The sequence below is a fragment of the Leucoraja erinacea genome, chromosome 10, assembly GCF_028641065.1.
Source record: "Leucoraja erinacea ecotype New England chromosome 10, Leri_hhj_1, whole genome shotgun sequence".
Classification (NCBI taxonomy): Eukaryota; Metazoa; Chordata; class Chondrichthyes; order Rajiformes; family Rajidae; genus Leucoraja; species Leucoraja erinaceus.
Genome location: NC_073386.1, coordinates 34,118,724 through 34,145,016, shown reverse-complemented (window position 1 = coordinate 34,145,016; position 26,293 = coordinate 34,118,724). Strand labels below are relative to the sequence as shown.

Genomic DNA, 26,293 nt, shown 5'->3' with positions numbered 1-26,293 from the left:
CTGTACCAGTGCACCCATCTTCACCGATTCACATGGCTGTTGTTGTGGCTCACGTTGTAGGGCTGGGGGGGGAGGGGGGGCAGGATGGAGCGGTGGCCCGAGGGTCAGAAGCCAGAGCTTCCCCCCCTCCCCCCCCCCCCCCCCCCGTAGATCTTATTAACTTTATGAAAATAAAACACACCCTGTATTTCTTCCTTTCAATTCTTGCCACTTGTCTATTAGAGAAAACCTTTGGGTGTGCTTTAAATTCACCACGACAAGTGAGGAAGAATGAGAATGAAATGCTAAACTCACAACAAAGGAAAGATTTGCTTTCATATTCTTAATACCTCTTTGCTTAAAACCAGGATAGGGAAGTGGTAAAGTGTACAAACAAGACCACAACAAAAAGGTGTATTATTCATCCTTTGGCATCAAGGGGTTCTTCTTCAGCTCACAGATAACAAGAAGATAAACCCTGATTATATTCAAGAGTTGTGGAGGAGAATTTAACGCAGCCACTGAGCACAGTCTTGCAGAAACTAACCTTATTCCTCATAATTAAGTCAAAACTGTTGTCGATCGCATTCTAATCTGTCATCTACAATGTCTCCAGGAGGGGTCAGTAGTTTCACCTTTTTAAGGAAGAGAAGGGTGTGTTAAGTTCTCCTTTGCTGAATGTCAGAAGGGTTTTATCATGTTGCAAGAAAACCTTGCATTCATGTTCTTGGGAGAATCTAGAAATTAGGTCACTGTCTAAGTAGAAATAATTGCACATTTGAGAAAGAGATGAAGTGAACAATGATTTTTTTTAATTTTAGAAGATTGAGACTCTTTGGAACTTTCTTCCTCAAAGAGTAGTAGTTTTTTCGTTTCAGCATGGAAACAGGTCCTTCAGCCAGTGTGTCCGCATCGACCATGATCTCCCATTCACTAGTTCTATCCTGCACTCTAGGGATTGTTTAGAGAAGCCAATTAGTCTGAAGAAGGGCCTCGACCCGAAATGGCACCCATTCCTTCTCTCCAGAGATGCTGCCTGTCCCGCTGAGTTACTCCATCAGTTTGTGTCTACCTTTAACTTACCAGCACATCTTTGGAATGTGGGAGGAAACTGGAATACCCGGAGAAAATCCACATGGTCACACAGAGAACATACACACTCTGTAGTCAGCTTAAACCCGGAATCCTGGCACTATAAGTAGCAACTCTATTGTTGCGCCAGTGTTCCACTAGTATGAGCAGCATCTTTGAATATTCTTAAGGGATTGAGTGGGCTCAAAAATGCCGAGACAGAAGCGGCTTCAGACTCTCTGGAAACCCACAGCTGGAATGAGCGCGCAGAGGATGGGAGGGGTGGGGCTTCACGGGCAGGTGAAGGTTCAACGCATGAGGCGCCGCTGACTCCGAGATAAGATCCTATAGAACTAGGACCCTATAGCTGAGTTGTAGAATTTTTGTTCTGCAGAACTTTCTCGATCTTTCTGCGCCTTTTGAAGAATGGGGGGGGGGGGGGGGGGCTGGGGAAAACTGCCCATGTACGTTGACAGCAGCTACATTAATCCACAGCGGGGGGGGGGCCCATGAGACAAGTGGGCCTTGATTGGTGGGCATGTGGGCATTGTGACGTCAGCAGCTGGCAAGTGGCGATTATATTTTAAAAAGTGAGTTTTGTGAAAGACTTAATTCAAAATCTGGGGAAATAATTGACTGAATTTAGAGAGGATTTCTGAAATCATAAGTTAAATCCCTACCGAAATATGTAAAAATCTCTATGTTTTTGCGTCTGGTTTTTGAGGAAATAGGTTTCAAAGGCAAAATCACACACACACACACACACACACACACACACACACACACACACACACACACACACACACACACACACACACACTTTTAAAAGTATCTAGATGCTCAGTTCCTTGTACTAAGTTCAATTTTTGGGGAATGAAATATCGAATGTTAAAGATGTTTAATATTTTACAGGTTCTGAGTCGTTTGACAGATGGTAGTAAATTCTTGGAGTTCAAAGCATTGTTTGGGACTACACTGTTAACTGGCTTTGCTCAGATTAAAGGGTAAGAAGTAACAGCACTTTTCTTTCGTACTGAAAATAATACATAATTTTATTAAGTGTTACATGATGATATTCCTATTTTGTTCCATATAGCTGACATTTGATGAATAATTTAATTTGACTACTACTACTTTTACTACTACATCACCTTCTTCTTTGCATTTTATCATTTGATTTTTTTGGACAACTTTGATGTCTATGCGGTCTATGTTTATGCTGTCTATTTGGACTTTAGAGATACAGCGTGGAAACTGGCCCTTTGTCCCACCAAGTCCATGCTGGCCACGGATCACCCCGTACACTAGCACTATCCTATACACTACGAACAATTTACAATTTTACCGAACCCTGTTAACCTACAATCCTGTACGTCTTTGGTGTGTGGGAGGAAACCGGAGCACCTGAAGGAAACCCCCGAGTCACAGAGAGAACATTCAAACGTTGTACAGACAGCACATGTAGTCAGGATCAAACCCGGATCTCTGGCATGTTAAGGCAGCAACTCTACTGCTGCGCCACTGTGCTGCCCTATGGCATTGCAGTGATGGAAAATATTAATGGTATCTGATGATCCTCTCATTGCACAGTGCTGAACTCCATTATCTTGGTATCGGATTAAAAAAAAGTGAAAAGATTATTAAGCAAAATGAAGCAGCAATAAATATCCTTTCTTTTGTTCAGAAACCTTATTAACAATGATTTTCTGTTGGACATAGGGTAGTACTGGAAATAAAATTACTGCGCACTATTGCCAGCCCATTCTGGCTGAATTGGGGCATTCCTTTGAGTGCTCCCTCTAGCTAAATTGTCCTGTGAATTATGTAGGACCTCTGAGTGACTTAGATGGACAACTAGGTAGAATGTGCACAGTTAATTGACCCCATTTCTATTCTGCTTGTTAAAGCTGGCGTGGGGTATTTGGAAGAATGCAACATCTCAAATGAGATAAGAAAAAATAATTTTGTGGTGAAAGGTGGTGCTAGAAGGAACAGGAATGTCTAAATAGTAAAGGTAGCCTGATGCCCCCCCACCCCACCCCGCTTGCTTTCCGCCTGCTCATGTTACTTCACACGTCCTGCAAACCACCAGATATAGCATCTATTTTAAAAATAGCTTTTAAGCTTCAACTATTGCCTTCCTTCTCGATATTTGGATTTTAGAAAATTGGTCAATAAGAGAAATACAGTGATGTACCTAGTAGAGCCACTATCTAAAAGTGCCAGATTCAATCCTGAAATTGCATGTTGTCTGTACATAGTTCCTTGAAAGTGGAGTTACAGGTACAGTAGATAGGGTGGTCAAAAAGGCTTTTGGCATATTGGCCATCATCAGTCAGAGTATTGAATTTAGAAGTTGGGAGATCATACTGCAGTTATATGATATGGGGTGAGGCCACATTTAGAGTATTGTGAACACAGTAATAAAACTGTTCAGTTTTGGACATCATGTTATAGGAAATATGTCAAGCTGGAAAGGGTGCAGAGAAGATTTACGAGGATGTTGCCAGGAGCTGTAGGGAGAGGCTGAGCAGGCCAGGACTTTCATTTGAGCACAGGAGGATGAGGGGTAAATCCAGAGTACTCTTTTTTTCACCCAGAGTAGGGAAACCGAGAACCAGATGACATAGGTTTAAGGTGAGGGGGGAAAGGTTTAATGAAAACCCATGGGGGAGTTATTTTATGCAAAGGGTGGTGGGTGTAAGGAACAAGCTGCCGGTGGAGGTAGTTGAGGCAGTCACAATGTTTAATAAGTATTTAGATAGGTACATTGACAGGATATGTTTCGAAGGATATGGCCCAAACGCAAGCAGGTGAGACTAGTGTAGATCAGGCATGTTGATCGGCATGAGCAAATTAAGCTGAGTGAGTGGGTGAGAATATGATAGATGGAATATAAAGTAAAATACAAAGTATATCTGTGTCCATCAGAAATGCTGCCTGACCCGCTGAATTACTCCAGCACTTTGTTTTTACTTGCGATTCCAGCATTTGCAGTTTGTTGTGCCTCTATAAATGGAATAAAGTATGTAAAAGGGTGAGGTCAACTAAACATGATATTTAAATGATAAGGCATTGGGTTAACATTTTAGGGGCCCAAGTGGGCTTGTACATAAGCCACCGAAGGCCAACATGCATGCGTAGATGGCAATTATCAAGGCAAAAGTCATGTTAGCCTTTATTACAGGAGGGTTTGAAAGCATGAGTTCGGAAATTTTACATCAGTTGTATTGCCTTTGCTGAGACCACACAGAGCATTGTGTACAGTTTTGACACCTTCCCCAAGCAAGGATGTGCATGCCCTGGAACGAATATAGCTTTGATTCATTAGACTGACTTCAAAGAGTGCACGTTCATTATATGAGAAGCAATTGAGTAGACTTGGCTGTATTCTCTAGAAGAATGACAAGAGATCTGATTGAAGACACAGGGAGCGACAGGTTGGATGCAGAGAGAATGAGGATAAATTTCTTTGCACCGTGGGTGATGAATCTTTGAAATTCTTTATGCCAGAGTGCTGTGGAGGATCAGATGAAAATGTTCACTATAAAAATAGACAAAGTACAAATTCTTAAGACCATACAAAGCTTTAATTTTAACGTCTGACGGGTGTGGATCTAGAGACCCAGAGGCAACAGTTTTACGTCTGAGTTCTCCAGCAACACACACAGAAATATCGGAAACCCGGGGTTAATATACCTTCAGACGCAATATCCATTTGCAGGAGGTAATGTACCAGGAACCATCAGCCACCTCCAAATATGGAGTTGTTTTTCATTCTTTGCCAAATGTCAGTTATCCCAGTGGCATGCTCTGGTCCCTTCTTATCTGATTAACCTGTTCAACTTACATAAAAAACTTGTAAGAGAGCTGTGAACTATTCAACATAAATTAAAAAAATCGTTGCCATGATGATTTTGGCCAAGTATTCATAATGCAACAACAGCTGGATTTGTACAACAGGAAAGCTTAAATATGACAACAATCGATTAATAACAAACTCTTTCACAGACTGTTGTTTCAAACCTACTGTAAATTGATAGATTTGTGATTATTAAAGGTTGAAGGGGTAGAGGAGGAAAATGTCCCCGACAAAGAAGATCAGCAATGAACTTGATGAATGGTGGTGTAAATTTTCCTTTTAGTGTATTCAAACTCTCCGATAATAAATCCAAACAGAAATTGGTCCTTCATAATTGACATTTGCTCATGCACGTTCATCTTCAATGGCTTATGTACAAGAGCACTTGGATCTCTTGGTGCAGGAAAATGGTGCTGAGAAAATAAATCAACAATGAACTTGATGAATAATGGAGCAGTCTCAAAGGGCTGGGTGGCCAACAGCTTTTGTTTCTTAAAGATCTTATGCTATGTTTTTACTCTTCAGATTAAGGAAGCTTGAGGAATGTAAGTGATACAACAGTTGTAAGGCCAATTTCTTTATTTGGAAATAAATATGTCCACAACTTGAATATTATTTTTTTATTTGTGGGGATATTTGTAGCAAGTCTCACATACCTTTGGATAGAGTACAGGGAAAAATTGTCATTGGGGTTAAAATGTCTGGCCTTGTCATTGAGGATGGCATTTCCTTTTACTCTCCCTCTTGCCCTCAGTGAAATTAAATGTTAGGAGGGGAGTTTAGCGGATACAGTGCCCTCCATAATGTTTGGGTCAAAGACCCATTATTTATGTATTTGCCTCTGTACTCCACAATTTGAGATTTGTAATAGAAAAAAATCACACATGGTTAAAGTGCACAATGTCAGATTTTAATAACGGACATTTTAGTGTCACCATACAGAAATTACAGCTGTGTTTATACATAGTCCCCCAATTTCAGGGTACCATAATGTTTGGGACACATGGCTTCACAGTTGTTTGCAATTACTCAGTTGTGTTTAATTGCCTCCTTAATGATAGGTAGAGCCAGGATTTTGCCATGAATGCCATGTGCCTTTTCATGCCTTTTTTGATGATTTCAGGAAGATAATGCCTTTTTCACGAGTGAGTGCCAAAATCAGCCTTTTTTTGCCATTTTAACGTTACTTACAAGAAAATTGACACTACCAGGACGAAACCCGGCTGTAAGTGGGTGTTAAGTGGTGATTGGAAATGGGTGCTTGGGAAAGGACCCCTGGAGGTCCAAACGAAATGCCGTTTCTGCAGCCGTACATTACACACAAATAGACCCCAGACACAACATAATTTACATTTTACATAAACATCCATCACATCGCTGTGATGGAAGGCCAAAAAAAACTTATCTCTCCACTGCACACTCCCCCCCCCACCCTATGTCAGAGTCAAAGTCAAAGCCCCCGGCTGGCGATGGTGATTGTCCCGCGGCCATTAAAGCCACGCCGGGTGGTGCAAGGTCGCACACCGGGTCTTGGTGTTAGAGCCCCCGGCGTGCGCTCGCAGAGTCCCGCGGCCATTGCAAGCCGCGCGGGGCGGTGATGTCAGGCCCCGCTCCAGGAGCTCTTCAACCCCGCAACTCGGGCGGGAGAAGTCGCCGTTGCAGGAGCCCTGAAAAGCGGTCTCCCTCCAGGGACCCGCGGGCTCCCGGTGCCGCCGTCCGCCAGACCCGCAGTTGCAGCCTCCGCATCAGCAGCAGCAGCAGCAGCAGCAGCAACGCTCCACCACCGCTCCACCCGCTCTGGACTCGGCCAGCTCCGCGACGGTGAGGTGAGTCGGCACCAGAGTCCCCGGCTTCTTCTGTTGGAGGCCGCTCCTCGTTGCAGCCCCAACGACAACTGAGACCCGACAAGAAAAGGTCGGGTCTCCAGTGCAGGGAGAGATTTAAAAGTTTCCCTCTCCCTCCCTCCCACCCCCCCCCACACACACACACCCCAACAAAAAATAACAAAAACTACATATAAACATAGACAAAAAATAATAAAAACGCGGACAGGCTGCAGAGGCCGCTGCTGACCAGAGTCGCGCTGCCTACCTTTTCAAACTGGAGTCAGGCCGTGAGTAGGTGTGAAGTGTTGGTTGGGAAGGAGGTGCAGGGGTACCACACACCCCCTCCCCAAGTTTCTGTTTACCGAAACTGAAGTAGCACTCATTCAGGTCGTTGGTCAGCTGACGATTGTCCAAGGAGCGGGTTTTTATTCCCTTGTAGCTTGTGATTACTTGCAAGCCCTTCCACACTGAAGAAGTAATTTGCTGAGAACTTGCCCCTCAACTTCTCAGAGTACCTTTCCTTGGCAGCTCTGATTCCTCTTCTCAGCTTGTACTTGGCCTGCCTGTAGAGGTCTGCATCCCCGTTCCTGTGGGATCTACCCCTGCAAGCGTCATAATGCATAAAGTCAAGTGAAAGCCTTGTAAAAAACTGAACGATTTGGTGAGAGTACGGGAGTGATATATTCTCTATAGACAACTGTGCGCTGTTTTGCAAAGCATGTGAGAAAGCAGTGAATCATGAGAAGAAATATTTCATCTCCCAGCATGTACAGACAGCTAAACACGTTGGGAGGCAGAGAAACTGAAGGCGGGAAATACGAAGCTTGTCTCCTCACAACATTTACTGCTGGTTCCTGCTGAGTTTTCATGTGACCTGTGCAAAGCATTCATTGATGTGGAAATTGGAAAACAAATCTCTCAGAGGTTTTTTAGAGAAATACACAGAGGAAGATATACCGAGCGAGTCATCATTACGGAAAAATTATGATGATAGCAACTTCAACATTGTTGTGCAGAAAATTAGAGATGAAGTTGCACGCAACAAAATATGGATCTCAATAGACGAGACAATCGATGCTGTGGGGAGATATGTTGCCAATGTGGTCATTCGTACACTGGAGGCAGGTCAACCATCAAAGGAGTATTTGTTGACATTGGAAGTATTGGAGAAGTCAAACAGCTCAACTATTGCTCAGTTGTTTACATCTTAACTTGCTGTACTTTGTACTTAAAATTCCTGGCGATGTAGGTAAAGACATACAAGGAAAATGTGAGAAGGGGATTTTAGCTAACAAATATCTTGAAGAAGTACAAAACATAGCTAAATTTCTCAAAGGTAGTTGTAATGCACAAGATATCAACATGAATGTAGAGTTTGTAGCTTGTTTCAGGAATGCACCAGTGACCTCAGCTGGGGTAGAGAGAAGTTTTTCACAACTGAAGCATATTCTGTCTGACAGACAGCATAGTCAGATAATTTGAAACATCCTGGCTCTAATGATAGGTATAAGAGAGCTCTCAGCACCTTGTCTTTCCTCCAGTCTTTCCATCACCTTTGGAAACTTTTATTGCTGTTTATCATCATGAGGACCAATGTTGTGCCAATGAAAGTCAAAGAAGCCATTATGAGACTGAGAAACAAGAATAAAACAGTTAGAGACATCAGGCAAGCCTTAGGCTTACCAAAATCAACTGTTTGGAACATCTATAAGAAGAAAGAGAGCACTGGAGAGCTTACTAATCACAAAGGGACTGGCAGGCCAAGGATGACCTTCACAGCTGATGACAGAAGAATTTGCTCTATAATAAAGAAAAACCCCTAAACACCTGTCCGACAGATCAGAAACACTCTTCAGGAGTCAGGTGTGGATTTGTCAATGACCACTGTCCGCAGAAAACTTCATGAACAGAAGTACAGAGGCTACACTGCAAGATGCAAATCACTGGTTAACCGCAAAAATAGGATGTAGACAAAAATGCTGGAGAAACTCAGCGGGTGAGGCAACATCTATGGAGAGTAGGCGATGTTTCGGGTCGAGACCCTTCTTTAGACTGATGTAAGGGTGGTGGGGGGGGGGGGGGGGAGCGGGCAAAAGAAAGGAAGAGGTGGAGATAGTGGGCTGTGGCAGAGCTGGGAAGGAGGGAGGAAGCAAGGACAACCTGAAATTGGAGAAGTCAATGTTCATACCGCTGGGGTGTAAACTACCCAAGTGAAATATGAGGTGCTGCTCCTCCGGGTTGTAGGTTTGCCAAGAAGTACTTAAAAGAACAACTGCAGTTCTGGAAAAAGGTCTTGTGGACAGATGAGATGAAGATTAATTATTTCAGAGTGATGGCAAGAGCAAAGTATGGAGGCGAGAAGGAACTGCCCAAGATCCAAAGCATACCACCTCATCTGTGAAACACGTGGTGGTGGTGTTACGGCCTGGACATGTATGGCTGCTGGAGGTACTGGCTCACTTATCTTTATTAATGATACAACTGCTGATGGTAGTAGCATAATGAATTCTGAAGTGTATCGACACATCCTGTCTGCTCAAGTTCAAACAAATGCCTTAAAACTCATTGGCCGGTGGTTCATTCTACAGCAAGACAATGATCCCAAACATACTGCTAAAGCAACAAAGAAGTTTTTCAAAGCTAAAAATTTGCCAATTCTTGAGTGGCCAAGACAATCTCACGATCTGAACTCAATTGAGCATGCCTTTTATATGCTGAAGAGAAAACTAAAGGGGACTAGCCCCCAAAACAAGCATAAGCTAAAGATGGCTGCAATACAGACCTGACAGAGCATCACCACAGAAAACACCCAGCAACTGGTGATGTCCATGAATCGCAGACTTCAAGCAGTCATTGCATGCAAAGGATATGCAACAAAATACGAAACATGACTACTTTCATTCACATGACATCGCTGTGTCCCAAACATTATGGTCCCCTGAAATGGGGGGCATTGTGTATAAACACTGCTGTAATTTCTACATGGTGAAACCAAAATGTATAAAAATGGCCTTTATTAAAATAAGACAATATGCACTTTAACCACATGAGATTTTTTTTTCTATTACAAATCTCAAATAGTGGAGTACAGAGGCAAATAAATAAATGATGGGTCTTTGTCCCAAATCTTATGGAGGGCACTGTAGACCTCTTAAGACCTCTGGCAACAAATGACAAATTTCTACCAATTCTTCTCCCATCTTGCTTTTTTGCTATGTAGATTTCAAATGTAGCATGTCACACTTGCTCCTGTTTCCTGTTTCTTCTCACACTACTGTGCCAAAGGAAAGACTTGTAATGCAGATTATTACTGCAACTTGTTTCTTTCCCAGGATTAATTAGAACTGCCTACTTCCTTTATTTTTGTTTAACATTTCTAATGTTCAGACTTTTGTCACACAAGCTTGATATCCAGTCACTTTTCTCACCTTAACATGCTTTTTCTTCTGTTTCTCAACTTGTGGGTGCTCTGCCCTGAGGCTGTGGTCTTTGGTGTTTTACCTAGATTTCTTCATAAATACAAGTTGATGTAGTAGTTGAGGATGATCTGTTCCATAACAGATAATCCATTTGTTATGGACATTTGCAAATTAGGAGGGTATCTAACTGCCTAAGGGCTAGAATCAATGAAACTTATTTAATTTGTTTAAACTGTTTACGGCTTTTGATTGCAAACAAGCACAGATTGAAAAGAATCACAAAATGACTGAATAGGATTACACAGTATGTTTCTTCTAACTGTAAAACAACAAAATGTGCAGGTGCTGCAAATCTGAAATAAAAGCAAATTTGGGAAATATTCAGTGGATGAGGGAGGATTAGATAGAGATTAAAACTGTTAATGTTTCATGAGATTCATGAATATGGGGTAATGAAGGGCTGAAGTATGTTTAGCCAGGGCTCTGTGACCAAAATGTCATATGTCCATTCCCTCCACAGATGCTACCTGACCTGCTGAATTCCTCCTAGCATTTATTTCCTTGCTCACGATTCTGGCATCTGCAGTTGCTTTGTCCCCTTTTTATATCTTCTCATGGCAACACCATATGCACACTTCTCAGTTTGAATAATTGAATAGCTGCCCAGAGAGATGTTTTTGGGTTAATTTTGCACCTCCCTACCTCTGAAACATGAATGGTTTGGGCACACTGCTCTACTAATGTAACACAGTAATGATTGAATGTTAAATGTATCATTCTAGATCGTGCAATTATCAACTAGGTCAAATGTAAATTAATATTTTAAAAGGACAAGAAATGAACTGATACCTTGATCTTTAAATTCAAGTTTCTTGCTTTGAGTTTTGCACAAAAAAGATTAAATTGGCTTCTTATAAATATGCTACATTCAAAATTATATAATTTGGTTGATACAAATTGCAAGATAGAGTGAGAATTGCGAATGGGAACCTTCACACTATGGAAGTAGAATGTGATATTTGGAAGTTGAAATTTGTCAAAACTGCCATGCACTAACACACTATTATAATTATTTTGCATATAAGTTGTAACTAGTATGAAAACTTCTGTGAATATGTGTCAATTCTTACTTAAACATCTTAAGGCACGTAGTATAGAAATTCATCCTCAGTCACATACAGTAAAGATTCAAGTAACAGCTGTGCTGCGCTGATTTCTAAAATTTGATTTTATGTATTTTTACAGTACTTTCTTTTTGGTGGAAATGTTTTCCTAAAATTTTCTATACAGCTATAAAGTCAATATTTCCGTTGAGTTTCCCAAAAATCAAACAAGTGAATACACTTATTTGCTTCAGAAACCATATGATTTAAAGGGAACTAAATTCTTAATATTGAACATGTACTTATTATTGAGCGAGCTGATTACTGATGCCCATAATTTTCTTGCAATAGAATGCAGAATTAAGATCCATAGAGTGCGGAAACAGGCCCTTTGGTCCAACTTGCCTACACTGGCTAACATGTCCCATCAACATTAGTCCCACCTACCTGTATTATTCTATATATCCCTCTAAACATTATTCTATCCATGTACCTGTCTAAGTTTCTTAAGATAGACACAAAATGCTGGAGTAACTCAGCGCTCATCGCTGGACAGTTGGAATGGGTGACGTTTCGGGTCGAGACCCTTCTTCAGACAGTTTCTTAAACTTTGCGATAGTACCTGCCTCAACTACCTCCCCGGTAGCTCATTCCATACACCTACCACCCTTTGTGTGAAAAAGTTACCCCTCGGGTTCCCCCCTCACCTTAAATCTAATCTTGCAAAATGGACAAAAGTATTTAGTTGAAAACCTATGCATTATATACATACATTCATTCTTGAAAAAAACATTCCAGTTTTTTTTTTGTCCCAAACTGAAATGTGTAGATTAATTTGCTGAATCAGTGGATAACACTGCATTTAAATTTTCTAAATGATTTGATCAGATGAATATGTCATATTTTAATGGCTCAAGTATTCAACTCCGTATTATGTATTGATGTACATAAAATTGATTCAACATTTGAAAAATTAAGCTGTTTCATTACAAAAACAAATATTCAGTCAACAACTTTAGGTAAACAGTGGGATGTTAGGTCACCCAGTGTATGAAAATGTGGGTTGAGCATCAAAGCACCCCCTGTATCTGTGTTTGTCTGATTCCAGCCTGAGCAACATAGAAAATCTGGAAGCAATTTTCTTGCCATTGCTTGTGAATATGTTGATGTTAGAAATAACTTGAAGCTTTTTATGTTTGATGTAATGTGTTCTACACTGCATTAGGGACACCCATCATTGCAGATATTTCTTAATAGAAGGCCTCTTTTCTCAGAATCTCAGTCCAGGAGAAGCACAGAGGCAGCAATAATAATGAAGGGATGGTTTGGTGCTAAACCACGTGGAACAGATTTTTCATTTATATATTTATTTTGCAGGAGTGTGGCATTGCTGGCAAGGTCTGCATTTATTGGCAATTAATAAATGAATGAAGTATTACTGAAACATACAGAATTCTTGGGGTCTTGAAATTACGGAAAATACGGGTGTCAGAGGTTATGGGGAGAAGGCAGGAGATTGGAGTTAGGAGGGAGAGATAGATCAGTCATGAATGAATGGCGGAGTAGACTTCATGGGCTGAATAGCCTAATTCTGCTCCTATCACTTACGATCTTATGAAGTACTTGTGTTGTTTGCCTGGGCTGGTTTCTGTATTGTGTTCACAGTCTCAATTTAGGGGTTGGTCATTTAGAACAAAGCTGAAATGGCATTTCTTAACCCAAAGAGCAGTGAGCAGTGGCATAAATCTCCCAAGATTTCTTTTCTGATTTTGCAACCAATTGTTTACCATTATTAGTTATGTGAATACTTATGCCCATTGTGGCAACTGATTGTAAATACAATGTTTCATTTTCAGTCATCTTGTTGGAATTGTGGCTAACAACGGAGAACTCACTCATAATGCCTCTCTAAAAGGCAGCCATTTTGTACAACTTTGTGACCAGAGAAATATTCCTATCATATTTCTTCAGAATACAAGACCAAATATTACCGTGACAAGAACGCTATCCAAGGTACAAGAGAAATATTTGATATAACTGGATTGAATGCCTGTATAAATCCTAAATAATATAAGAGAAATAATTTATGGTAACTAGCAATTGATCTAAGGCAAGACAAATTATGATGTTCCATCGGCAAACTGCAGAATACATTTTACAATTTGGTTAACTCCTCAGCTCAACGCCAAAGTAGACTTGGGGCAAGAATTACGTTACACTAGACCAAGGGGGACCCGTTGGGTCCCGTCCCCTCAACGTGCGGTTGCGGGGGGGGGGGGGGCCTTTGGCATCACACACACACACACTAACCACCCCGATATTATATTAATATTATCCCAGTGACGTAACTCGCAACGCGTGGAAAACAGTGCGCAGCGCGAGCAGACCCATGGTGACATCATCGGCTCGTTAAAAAAATATTTCATATTTGTGAACAATTTTAATAAATAACTCAAGAAATAATGAATCGAATTTATCAGATAAGGTGGTTTTTGACATCATGGTGTAAATCTCTATCAGAATATGTAAAAGTTTTCCCCGTTAGCGTGTCGTTTTTTTGAGATGCGAATCGCAGATAACACACACACACACACACACACACACACACACACACACACACACACACACACACACACACATCCAAGGTCTGGCCTGTGATTCTAGCAGGATCACTTTGTTGTCAATTTGGGCACTCAATGTGCAGCCGCTTCTGACTGAATAATCTTGTTTGGATGAGAACACCGAGCTTGTAGTCTGTATGAACTTGACAGAAGTCTGAAGTTATTAAATGATCAGCCGAGAGTTGATCTTACAAGATCAATTGAAAATCCGTCAACTTACAAGAAAATTGAAAATCAAAAACCTGCAAATGGTGGAAATCCTTGTTTTCCAGGCACGGTGTCCTTTGATTTGAGGAACAATCCAGGCGGCACAGTGGTGCAACCTAGTTGATGCCTTACAGTGCCAGAGATCAGGTTTGATCCTGACTATGGTGCTGTCTGTTCAGAGTTTGTACACTCTCCCTGTGACCAAGTGGGTTTTCTCTGGGTGCTCCTATTTCATCCCACATTCGAAAGAAGTGCAGATTTGTAGGTTAATTGGCTTCTGTAAATTGTCCCTTGTGTGTAGGATAGAACTAATGTACGGGTAATCGTGGGTTTTCATGGGCTGAGGGGCCTGTTTCCACACTTTATCTCTCAACACTAAATATGTTTATAATGATAACGGATTCAGCCCTTTGCACAATATGGAACATTTACTGGTACCTGGTGTCTTGAAGAGCTGGAAAAAAGGAATATAAACTTTGCAATGACTACATCATGCTTTATGAACCCATTAATTTTGTATAATATGATAAATTTCCTTTATAGGCTGGAGCTGTTACGAACCAACTGAAGGCCCAAGGCTCCATGATAGCGGCTGTAGCATGTGCCACTGTTCCCAAGATAACCATTGTAATCGGAGGCTGCTATGGTGGTGAAAGCTTTGCTATGGTATATTCTAGAAGTTTTACTCTATGACACCTGTAAAATACAATGGTTAAATGGATGTACAAATTTTCTTTCCGGATAAGATGACTTTTCCGGTTGTAAATGAATATATTGACGGTGAATTTGTCGTTAGGATTGAGGAATGGCTTAGTCATAGAAGATAGAAGAGTGTTGTCGAAGTGTGTTTTTCTGGCTGTAGATTTACGACCAGTGAAGTTCCACAGGCATCTATGCTGGGACTGTTACTTATCATTCGAGCCAGAATTTTGCCATAAATGTAATCTGCCTTTTCATGCCTTTTTTGATGATTTCACGAAGATAATGCCGTTTTTACGATAGTGCCTAAATCAGCCTTTTTTGCCGTTTTAACGTCTTACAAGAAGATTTACACCACCGGGGTAAACCGGCTGTAAGTGGGTGTTAAGTGGTGATTGGAGAGGGGTGCGTGGGAAAGGGTCCAGTCTTTGCAAACGGAGTCATACTATAAGTATTTAAGAAGGAACTGCAGAAGCTGGAAAATCGAATGTACACAAAAATGCTGGAGAAACTCAGCGGGTGCAGCAGCATCTATAGAATAGAATAGAATAGAATAGAATAGAATAGAATAGAATAGAATAGAATAGAATGCAATTTATTGTCATTCAAACCTAGGTTTGAACGAAATATCATTTCTACAGTTTTTTTACATTACAAAACAATCCAAGACCCACAGTTTACATAAACATTCATCACAGTGAGTCGCCAACATCTCCTCACTGTGATGGAAGGCAAAGTCTTTATCTGTTCCCTTTGTTCCTTCTCCCGCGGTCCAGCAGTCCAACTGCAGTGTCGAGGCGAACTGGGGCTCCGATGTTAAAGCCCCCGGCGGGCGATGATAAGTCCTGAGGCCGTTTAAGCCACGCCGGGTGATGTTAGGCCGCGGCTCCATGTCCTTAAACCCGCGATTCCAGCGGGAGAAGTCGCCGTTGCGGAGCTTGGAAAAGCGGTCTCCCACCAGGGACCTGCGAGCTCCCGATGTTCCCGTCCATCGGGTCTGCGGCCAGTGCCTCCGAACTCCAAAAGTCGGGTCGCAGCCGCACGCCACCACAGCTCTTCCCGCTCCGAAGTTGGCCAGCTCCGCGATGTCAGTTCCGCAGGCACTGCAACTGGAGCCCTCAGGTTAGTCCTGGCCGGAGGTTGCCGCCGGCTCCACGATGTTAGGCCCAACGACATCCGAGACCCGACAGGGAATAGTCGGGTCTCCGCACAGGGAAGAGATTTAAAACGGTTTCCCCCACAGCCCCCCCACCACCCCCCACATATACACAGCTAAAAAAAAATTTAAAAAAAATAACTCAAGACATACATTTAACAAGACAAAAATAAAAAAGAAGACGGATGACTGTAGTCGAGCCGCTGCCGTTAGGCGCCGCCACTGTGGAGCGAAGGAGATAGGCAACGTTTCGGGCCGAAACCCTTCTTCAGATCTTCATACTATAAGTAGGTTTAATGCATTTTGTTGTCTCTGTACTGTACACTGACAATGACAATTAAAATTGAATCTGAATCTGAATCTGAGGTGTGAAGTGGTGATGAGTAGGTGGGGAAGGGTCCAGTCTTTTCAGACTGGAGTCAAGCTGTGAGTAGGTGTGAAGTGTTGGTTGGGGTTACCAGTGTTATGTTTCTGTTTATCAAAACTCCAGTAGAACTCGTTCAGGTCGTCGGTCAGCTGACGATTTTCCAAGGACCTCCTCTTGTAGCTTGTGATTTCTTGCAAGCCCTAGAGCGCATAGAAGGAATACAGAGAAGGTTCACCAGACTGATCCCTGATAGTCTGAACCATATGAAGAAAGACTGGATAGACTCGACTTGTACTTGTTAGAATTTAGAAGATTGAGGGGGGATCTTATAGAAACTTACAAAATTCTTAAGGGGTTGGACAGAATAGATGCAGGAAGATTGTTCCCGATGTTGGGGAAGTCCAGAACAAGGGGTCACAGTTTAAGGATAAGGGGAAATCTTTTAGGACCGAGATGAGAAAAAAAAATTCACACAGAAAGTGGTGAATCTGTGGAATTCTCTGCCACAGAAAGTAGTTGAGGCCAATTCATTGGCTATATTTAAGAGGGAGTTAGATGTGGCTCTTGTGGCTAAAGGGTTCAGGAGGTATGGAGAGAAGGCACGTACAGGATACTGAGATGGTTGATCAGCCATGATCATATTGATTGGCGGTGCAGGCTCGAAGGGCCGAATGGCCAACTCCTGCACCTATTTTCTATGTTTCTATGTTTCCACACTGAAGAAGAGTAATTTGCTGAGAACTTGCTCTTCAACTTCTCAGAGTACCTTTCCTTGGCAGCTCTGATTCCTCTTCTTAGCTTGTACTTGGCCTGCCTGTAGAGGTCTGCATCCCCGCTCCTGTAGGATCTACCCCTTCAAGTGTCAAAATGCCTAAAGTCAAGTCAACGCCTTGTAAAAAACTGAACGATTTGGTGAGAGTGTACGGGAGTGATATATTCTCTGCAGACAACTGTGTGCTGTTTTGCATGTGAGAAAGCAGTGAACAATGAGGATAAAATAACAATGCGACCATTGTTCTGCTTGAGAATTGATGCTGGGTCCACTGATGTTGGTCATCTATATTAATGATTTGGAAGCAAATGTTGTTGACAAAGTTAGTAAATTAGCAGATGACACTAACATTGGGTGCTATAGTGGATGGTGAAAAAGTTTATCTAAGATCATAATAGGATTTTGATCAACTGGGAAAGTGGGCAGATAGAATTTAACTCTGACAATTGTAAGAGATTGCATTTTGGTAAGTTAAACTACGGCAGAGTACTAGAAAGTGTTGTAGAACAATGTGACCTCGGGGTAAAGGTATATGGATCCCTGAAAGTGGTGACAGGATCGTGAGAAAGTCATTGGCTTGCTTGCCTTCATGAGTCAGAGCTTCAAGTACACATTGGTACGTTATGTTACAACTGTAAAAGACAGTGAGACCGCACTTGGAATATTGTGTGCAGTTTTGGTCACCATTTCTTTAAGATATCATTAAGCTGGAAACAGGTGCAGAAAAGAGGATGTAACCAGAAGGCTTGAGTTATAAGAAGAGACTAGGCTGTGGATTTTTTCCAACGTGTGTAGGAAGTAGAGGGTGACATTACGGTGATTTATAAAGTTGTGAGGTTACAGATTAGACGACTAAAACGGAGATGACTAAAACCACAGGGCATGAATTTAAGGCAGGAGGGGAAGGATTTAAAGGGAACCTGAGGAGCATCTTGTTCACACAAGGTGTGTGGAATGAACTGCCAGAAGAAGTGGTAAGGGCTGGTCCAATTGAACCAAACAGGTACATGGATAGGAATGGTTTAGAGGTATATGACCCCAATGCAGACAAATAAGACTATGTTGGGTAGGCAACTTGGTCAGCGTGGACAAATTGTGCAGAAGGGCCTGTTTCTTTGTACTCTCTTGTGGTTTTACCATTATGTTAGTCTATGGTTCCAGTTTTTTTTTCTGCCAGTGCAAGTTGAGGATAGCATCCGTCATCTGCTAGCAACACCATGTACACTATGGCTCATGGATAATATTGAAATGAAGATTTTTTTATGTTTCAGTGTGGTAGATCATTTGATCCAAACTTCCTTTTTTTATGGCCTAATGCCAGGATTGGACTAGTTAGCCCAAATCACTGCTCAGACTTCCTGGAAACTGATGGAAACATCCAAGATGAGGCACAGCTGAAGACCATGAAAGAAATGTGAGTGTATCTGTGCTGTTTTGTGTTGAGAGAAAATAATCTATAATTTCATCTGAAACATATGTTCTACTTAACATATGATCAAGTATGCAATTTTACTTTTAGGCAATCAATTTCAAACAATGTTTCACTTTCATGCAAATGGCCCTAAAGTCACATTTTGCATCTTTGGGCATTTGGGCATCACTGACAAGGCCAGCATTTATTGCTCATTCCTAATTGTAGGGGTGGGGTGGTGGGAGAGGGGCCTGCGAATGGGCATCTTGGCCAGACCCAGGAGCAAAATCTTGGCCAGACCCAGGAGATTTCCTCCCCCTCCTCACTCCCTGCCTTGTGTCCAAACACCAGTATTATGGGAGTAAAATGCAACCTGAACTTGAGGAGCAGCCCCTTCAGATATTCATACAGGGGCAGCAACCTCGCACTCCATATACACGTGGAGCATGGTCTCTACCCCGCCGCAGAAAATACAGGAGGCCGCCGAGCCCATGAACTGGCCCTGTGCAACTCTTTTCACCTCTCCCTCTCCTCATCCCCCTCCTCCTCCCACTCTCTCCCCCACCTCTCATAGATGAACTGAGGCCCAGGAAAATTTCAATTTTAGAGGCCCCTCAATTTTAGAAGCCCCCAAATCAAGATCCCTTTGAAGCAGACAGGCATGAGGCTTATGCCAAATGGCACTCGTTGCTCCCCCTCTGCCTTTGGCAACCTCTCCTTCTGCTGTGGTTACCGTTGGCAACGTCCCATTGTGATGTAATTGTGGCACTCGGCAGCTTGAGAGCCAATTGTGATTGGTGCACTGTGAGTGGCATTGTGACATCATCATTTGAAGCTGCTGGAAAAAGGCTCTCTGTGAGAAGCGGTTTTTGTCTTTTTTTAAAAACTTTCATCGCGAATAACTTTTGAAATAGAGCATGAAATCTGGTGAACCTGATGATGTCGTGAAGGGGGAAAATGTGAGTAAGAATATGTAAAAATTTAAGCGTTAGCGTTTTGAGGAAGAGACAATGAACACACACACACACACACACACACACACACACACACACACACACACACACACACACACACACACACACACTTTTATAGGTATAGAGTTGGACAAGTTTTCAATGGAGTAGATAAAAATAGATACTCTGCACCATGTACAGCTTAATGTAGATGTTTATAATTGTTCCGTTTAAAAGTAATTATTTTATTCTTTAGGCTCGAGGTTGAAACCTCTGCTTTTCATTCCACCTCTCGGATTTGGGATGATGGTGTAATACTGCCTGCAGATACTCGAACGGTAAACTCGTACTTCCATCTAAGTTCCAATTTCTTTAATTTTTTTTTGCATTTCTCTTCCATTGTTACTATTTTTCTGCAGCACGTGGATTCACTCTGTACCATGGTCCAGGAGTTATTAACAACTTGCAGTTTTGTTTGTAAAATGAGCTGATGGTCCTATATTTACAAACTTCTTTTAAGATGATCTTTTGCTGAAACAGATTTAAAAAAAAAACTCTAATGTAATCTCATCCACGTTACAGAATAAGTGTTTTTGTGAATTTGAGTAGACTTTATATTGGTCTATGTATTTGGAGATAAATAAGTGTGGCATTTAGCAGAATGGGTGCTGACAGATCGTTCCCTTCTGCTCTCTTATGAAAGCCCTTCTGAGTTTGGGAAATTATTCCAAGGGCACCAGTGATTCCCCTGCATCCAAGTAGATATTCTTCATGTGTCAGTCTATGTCAAAAAATAGAGTAACATACTCTTCAATTGTGAGAGGTAGCAAAACTGAGACTGATCCTGCCCACCTAACCCCACACATAAACTAACCAATGGGATTAGGAAGCATTATTTGATTATTCTCTCATTTATTATTATTGCAGCTTATATAAGATTTCTGGGCATAAACAGAACTATAATTCTACTTGTCTGGGTAAGTTATTATTGCCATGTGCCGTGCCATACATAGAAACATAAAAACATAGAAAATAGGTGCTGGAGGAGCCCATTCAGCCCTTCGAACCAGCACCGCCATTCATTGTGATCATGGCTGATCGTCCCCAATCAATAACTCGTGCTTGCCTTCTCCCCATATCCCTTGACTCCACTAGCCCCTAGAGTTCTATCTAACTCTCTCTTAAATCCATCCAGTGATTTGGCCCCCACTGCCCTCTGTGGCAGGGAATTCCACAAATTCACAACTCTGGGTGAAAACGTTTTTTCTCACCTCAGTCTTAAATGGGCTCCCCTTTATTCTAAGGCTGTGCCCCCTGATTCGACTGGACACCCAGGTTCACTAAGTTTCTACCAATACAAATTTGAGATATTTAGGGAGGAGGAAAATGAATATGATGATGCACTCTAACAAAAATGCTCAAATTATAACTTTATTGTGCCTTGCTGCGGATTATGATTTTGCCCCTTCTATTGAACTTTTATACAAGCGTATTCACCGTATGTTAGAATCCACCCATTCTCTACCAAGCTGTAAATTTGAGGAACTCAACAGATTCCATATCAAAATAAAGGTTGGTTCCTCTGAATTTCCAACTAAATCAGTCCTTCCACAAACATTTTTTGCCTGACATGATTTCTGGCCTGGCATTTATTCCCATGTTTTGCAGTTTTCATCGGAACTTGTGTTTCACATAACAATGTTCCCTGCCTGCTGGAAAATGTCCAATGAGCTACAAATTCCATTCTGTTGACTCATAGATCTGTTTTGTAATCTTAACCATTCAGCTGATCAATGTACTACGGATTCGCTTTCATAAGGCTCACGGAATTAGTAGTAAATCTTAAATCTGTTGCATTCTTTGCCATTTTAAGAATGTCATTGTCCTTTAGTTATGCATCCCATGCTACAGTTTAAAAATCAATAAATACACAACCAGTCTATTTACAGCTTGAAAAAAATGGACATTGTAGATTGTCTGTAATGGGAACTCTTTAGATTATTTTGCATATTTCCAGGTTTAAAATATTTCCCTTTGCATACCTATTTGATTCATTGCAATTTTAATTTTCTATATTTGTGAAAGTTATTGCAAAACTTGGGATTCAGTTTCAGGTTGCTGCCAAATTAAAAATACTTGTTTTATGACTGATCAAATACAGAGCTCTGAAAGAAATATATTATTGCATTGACAACGAATAAATCTAATTCTGAACTGTTTATATGTTGCAGGTAATTGGTCAGTGTTTAAATATCTTCAAACAAAAACCTCAGTTTCATTCTCACCCAGAAAGGCAGGTTACACTGAGGATATAAACACAGAAATTGACCAATGAAGAAAGAAATGTAATGAATAAAAAAAATGAAAAAAACCAAGGAATTTTGCTTCTTTTGATTAAGGATGGCAGAGCAGACTCAATTTTCAAAAATGCTTAATGTAATTATTATGACTTAAGTGCCTGTTTAAAAATAAGCAAATCATTGTGATTCCTCAAGATAGCTATTTGTTGCATGGAATGTAGAAACAATCAACTGCTGGTTCAAGTTGCTCAAGGTTTCATGTTTGCAAAGTGGAGTCATTTCAATAAACAACATGCAGTGATTATCTATCACCTGAGATAAAACACACTCGTATTCATTTGTAACAAATACCTGAAATGAACTGTTTCTGCAGCTTAGTCTGGCACTGCTATCCTCAAACTGATCATCCTTATTTGCTCATTTAAACAATGAAACCTGGACTGAGTTGGAGACCAAAGCATATGTAACTATGAAGTAAACCAGCCCAAAGTTTGTGTGGACAGATCTCAGATTATTTCAATAATGTTTGTTATTTCATTTATTTCACAATGAACTTGGAACACTGAATACTCTCCAATGATGGCAAATGCTATCACAACCATAGCAAAGTGTGTTGGAGTGAATCTGAAGTATTGATAAATATTTCTTCTGTTTAGCTCAAAGCTGTGAAGATTGTGATCTAGCTGAGGAAAGAATTCTCAATATCACAATAATGGTGGGTTATTAATTCACAAAAAGTTGAGGCATTAAAGCAAAATCTAAGCTGTTGAAGCAGTGACTCAGAGCAGCATATCACGTGGTGCTACACGTTATGGACAGATTCGTACTATTAATCGAGTGATAAGTTTATCCATTTCAAGGTGAATTAAGAGTCAAACACAATATGGGAATGTGGTGCTCTATTCCCCTCATAGAAAGATTTTAGTAAAGCACTTGTAATTTTGAGAGTTGGAAACTTTTAGGTAATTTTCACTGGTGGCAACCCAGAAAATGACTACATCCAGATTCATAGCTTTCCACTTTGGAATTTGAATTCATAGCCTTCGTTGCACAACTTCACTGCACTAACTTGTTCTTTATAACTGACTGAGTAATTCAATTATCTGCCAAAGTTAATTCTTCAGGCTCTTATGCGGAATGACAACTTGTATGAGATGGTTGAGGGTAGCCAGAGCTTCTGTCAAGACACCATCAGATCAGGGAAAAACTTCTATAAAGACATGTATAATCAAAACTTTGTATATTTTCACTTTGGTTAACGTGGAATATTTGATAATGATGAACTTTTATGTATCATCATCATAGGAAAATAAAAATCTTTAATTACAAATTTTGAGATCTGGAATGGAGCATTTATCCTAACTAAAAACGCACACATTAAGTTGAGGATAAGTACAAATTAAAGCAGAATTAACCAATTTTTTCCAAATAGGAAACTGGATTTTAAAATGTGCTAAGATGTCTGGGGCCTATGTTTGAATATGGTGTAGTAGAAAGTGTATTATAAAATCATTAGCAATCTAACGAGTTTGAAATTCAGCTTGGCCACATCGCAAGTAACATTTTGGTAAATTAGCACTTTTATCCAGGGACAATTTGGTGTAATTCTGAAGTCTGATATGATTCCCAGAGAACACTATTGAGGCAATGTTGTTCTGTCTAACTGCACTATATCTGAACTAGCATGTATATTATATTGATATGAATGTTCAGCATTTCCCAATTCAAGTTTTTTAAATCAGAATGCATTTTAGTCCTAAAAATGAACTCAATGCTCCCATGACTTCCTGTTTACAATGGATGATAGCCCATATTGCCTCATCTTTACCATGTACAGCCAGTCCCTTTACACCTCCATCCCCCACCAGGAAGGTCTCAAGACCCTCACCCCTATCCACCTATTACTTGTCAGGCTTTGCCCTGTTCCTCTTTTCCATCTTTCTCCCCACACTCAGTCTGAAGAAGAGTCCTGACCCATAATGTCACCTATCCATGTCCTCCAAAGATGTTGCCTGACCATCTGAGTTACTCCAGCACTTTGTTTTATCTTTAAGTGGCTTCAAGTTGATGAGTTGCTCTCCTATTCAGCAAAACTGAGATACAAATGTTTAGGGTTTGTTTTAAACTTGCCATGAACCAGCTGAGTTGCCAACTTTCCTCCATATGCAATATCCCAAGGCATTTATCATTGATACTGTACATTAGGAGATCATCCAGACCAATTCAATCTCATGATTCAAATTAGAGGTGCTACCATATTTAGTTAAGTATTACCTGAATGATTTGGGCAGTACAGTGCCACAGCTGGAAGAGAGACTTGTACATGTGATTCGGTTCAATCCTAGCTTCCATTGCTATTTGCAAAGTTTACATATTCTCTCAGTGGCCACCTAAGTTTCCCTACAACAGTTTCCTCCCCACATTCAGAAAGGTCCGTAGTTAATTGTTGTAATATGTCGTTGATGATAAAGTGGAAGTAGATGGGAATGTGGGAAGAGTAGGCTGTAAGGAAAGTTACTGGGGAAGCAGATTGTTTAAGAAAGAACTGCAGATGCTGGAAAAATTAAAGGTAGACAAAAATGCTAGATTACAGTGTAGTGGCCATCTGCCTTATTTTGTGTGTCATTAATTATGGCATCTTTCTTTAAATTTTAGTTTGCCTGTAATTATATGTGTGGGATTTATTACGTAGTTAAGGGCATATTTGGTGCTGGGTTTCTTCCGCAGAAGCTTAGTTTTAGTTTAGCTCGGAGCTACATGGCAGAAGGAACATATCTTCAACCATGTAGAGTTTTTCTGTGACATAAGGAGTTTTCTAACGTTTAAAAGCGATATGCTGGAGTTTGATGAAGATTAAAATGTATGAGTCTTATCGGCTTGTACACGCTGGAATTCAGAAGATTGAGGGGGGATCTTATAGAAACTTACAAAATCCTTAAGGGGTTGGACAGGCTAGATGCAGGAAGATTATTCCCGATGTTGGGGAAGTTCAGAACTAGAGGTCACAGTTTAAGGATAAGAGGGAATTCTTTTAGGACCAAGATGAGAAAATCATTTTTTACACAGAGAGTGGTGAATCTGTGGAATTCTCTGCCACAGAAGGTAGTTGAGGCTAGTTCATTGGCTATATTTATGAGGGAGTTAGATGTGGCCCTTGTGGCTAAAGGGATCAGTGGGTATGGAGAGAAGGCAGGGATGGATATACTGAGTTGGATGATCAGCCATGATCATATTGAATGGCGGTGCAGGCTCGAAGGGCCGAATGGCCTACACCTACACCTATTTTCTATGTTTCTATGTTTTCTTCAACAATAAAGAAACTATTAATAAAACTATTAATCAAAAGACTGCGTTATGAAGATTTATCTATTGAGAAGCTCTGAAGATCTTACGACATACTCCTAAAGCCATGTATTTTCTTCAGTGGCTAGAGGGAGTAATCTCTTGAATGATATAAAAATCTGCCGCTACATACAGAGCAATCTGTTCCCCAGGTAGACAAAAATGCTGGCGAAACTCAGCAGGTGAGGCAGCATCTATGGTGCGAAGGAATAGGTGACGCTTCTGGTTTCTTCAGACTGATTGTGGTGCGGTATAGAAAGTTGTAAGAGGATGGGCAGAACAAAGCCTGGACAACAAAAGGCTGACACAGGTGAGGAGGATAGGCGGATGGTTGGACAAAGTTAAAAGATGAAAAGAAGGTGTGAAACAAAAGGATTGAAGAATTGCATATTGTGATGGTAAGGCAAGGAATGTAGCTGGAGGGGGAGGAATAGGTGCGAGCACAAGTGGGGCACAGGTAGGAAGGGGAGGGGGGTTATGTAGTTACTGAAAATTGGAGAATTCAATGTTTATACTGATGGGTCTCAACTAAATTGTCATATTTCTAATTATGACTCTTGCCATTTACAATGTTTGAAATATAATCATATTAAGAATAATCATATCTTAAGCGAGGTTGCTGTGAAATATTATGATGTAACTTTGTGTTATTAGTGACTTAAAATGAAGTTCCAAAAGTATTAGTGTAGAAGAGTGAAAATGATCTAAATGACACGCCTGTTCTGTTTTACAATATTAATATACTTTGTTTCAAATCAAGATTTTCCATAAATTGTCACGTAACATTTTTGTTAGTTATAATGAAAATAATTGTTATATATAATAATTGTTAGTTATAACTGAAAATAAATTTACCCATTTGTTCAATGGTTCAGAGAACTGGAAGCGAGCATGATTTAAGCATAAAGTACAATGACAACAAGTTTACAAGTACAGGGTAGGTGGACTCGTTTTTTAATTTGATTGTGAATCATAAATTACAATTCTTAGCATGTATTCTGTAGTACCACAGAAAATTAAGATTCAGTTTTATGACAAGTGTATTTTCTTTGTTTTTGTCCTGTTCAGGGCAATGAGTATAAGAGCCAGAAAGTCAAATTGCTGCTTTGTAGGAGGCTACATCTGAAGTACTGTGTGCAGTTCTCCTTGCCCCATTACAAGGATGGATGTGGAGGCTTTAGAGAGGGTGTGGAGTTTTACCAGTT

The 26,293-nt window shown here is 40.8% G+C and overlaps 1 protein-coding gene across 4 annotated transcripts in view; it reads left to right on the top strand.

The window, feature by feature from the left end:
* Positions 1-23,080, top strand: part of si:ch211-198n5.11 (methylcrotonoyl-coenzyme A carboxylase 2) — a 41,407-nt gene extending 18,327 nt beyond the window's left edge. For 2 of the 4 annotated variants that reach the window (XM_055641909.1, XM_055641908.1), the window contains exons 8-13: positions 1,963-2,054; positions 13,117-13,273; positions 14,632-14,754; positions 18,354-18,496; positions 19,703-19,784; positions 21,678-23,080. In XM_055641909.1, coding sequence (XP_055497884.1) covers positions 1,963-2,054; positions 13,117-13,273; positions 14,632-14,754; positions 18,354-18,496; positions 19,703-19,784; positions 21,678-21,761 — 681 coding nt within the window. In that variant the 3' untranslated portion in view covers positions 21,762-23,080. The remainder of the gene's footprint in view (positions 1-1,962; positions 2,055-13,116; positions 13,274-14,631; positions 14,755-18,353; positions 18,497-19,702; positions 19,785-21,677) is intronic. The other 2 variants (XM_055641910.1, XM_055641911.1) reach the window with 1 other exon arrangement.
* Positions 23,081-26,293: the final 3,213 nt, after the last annotated feature.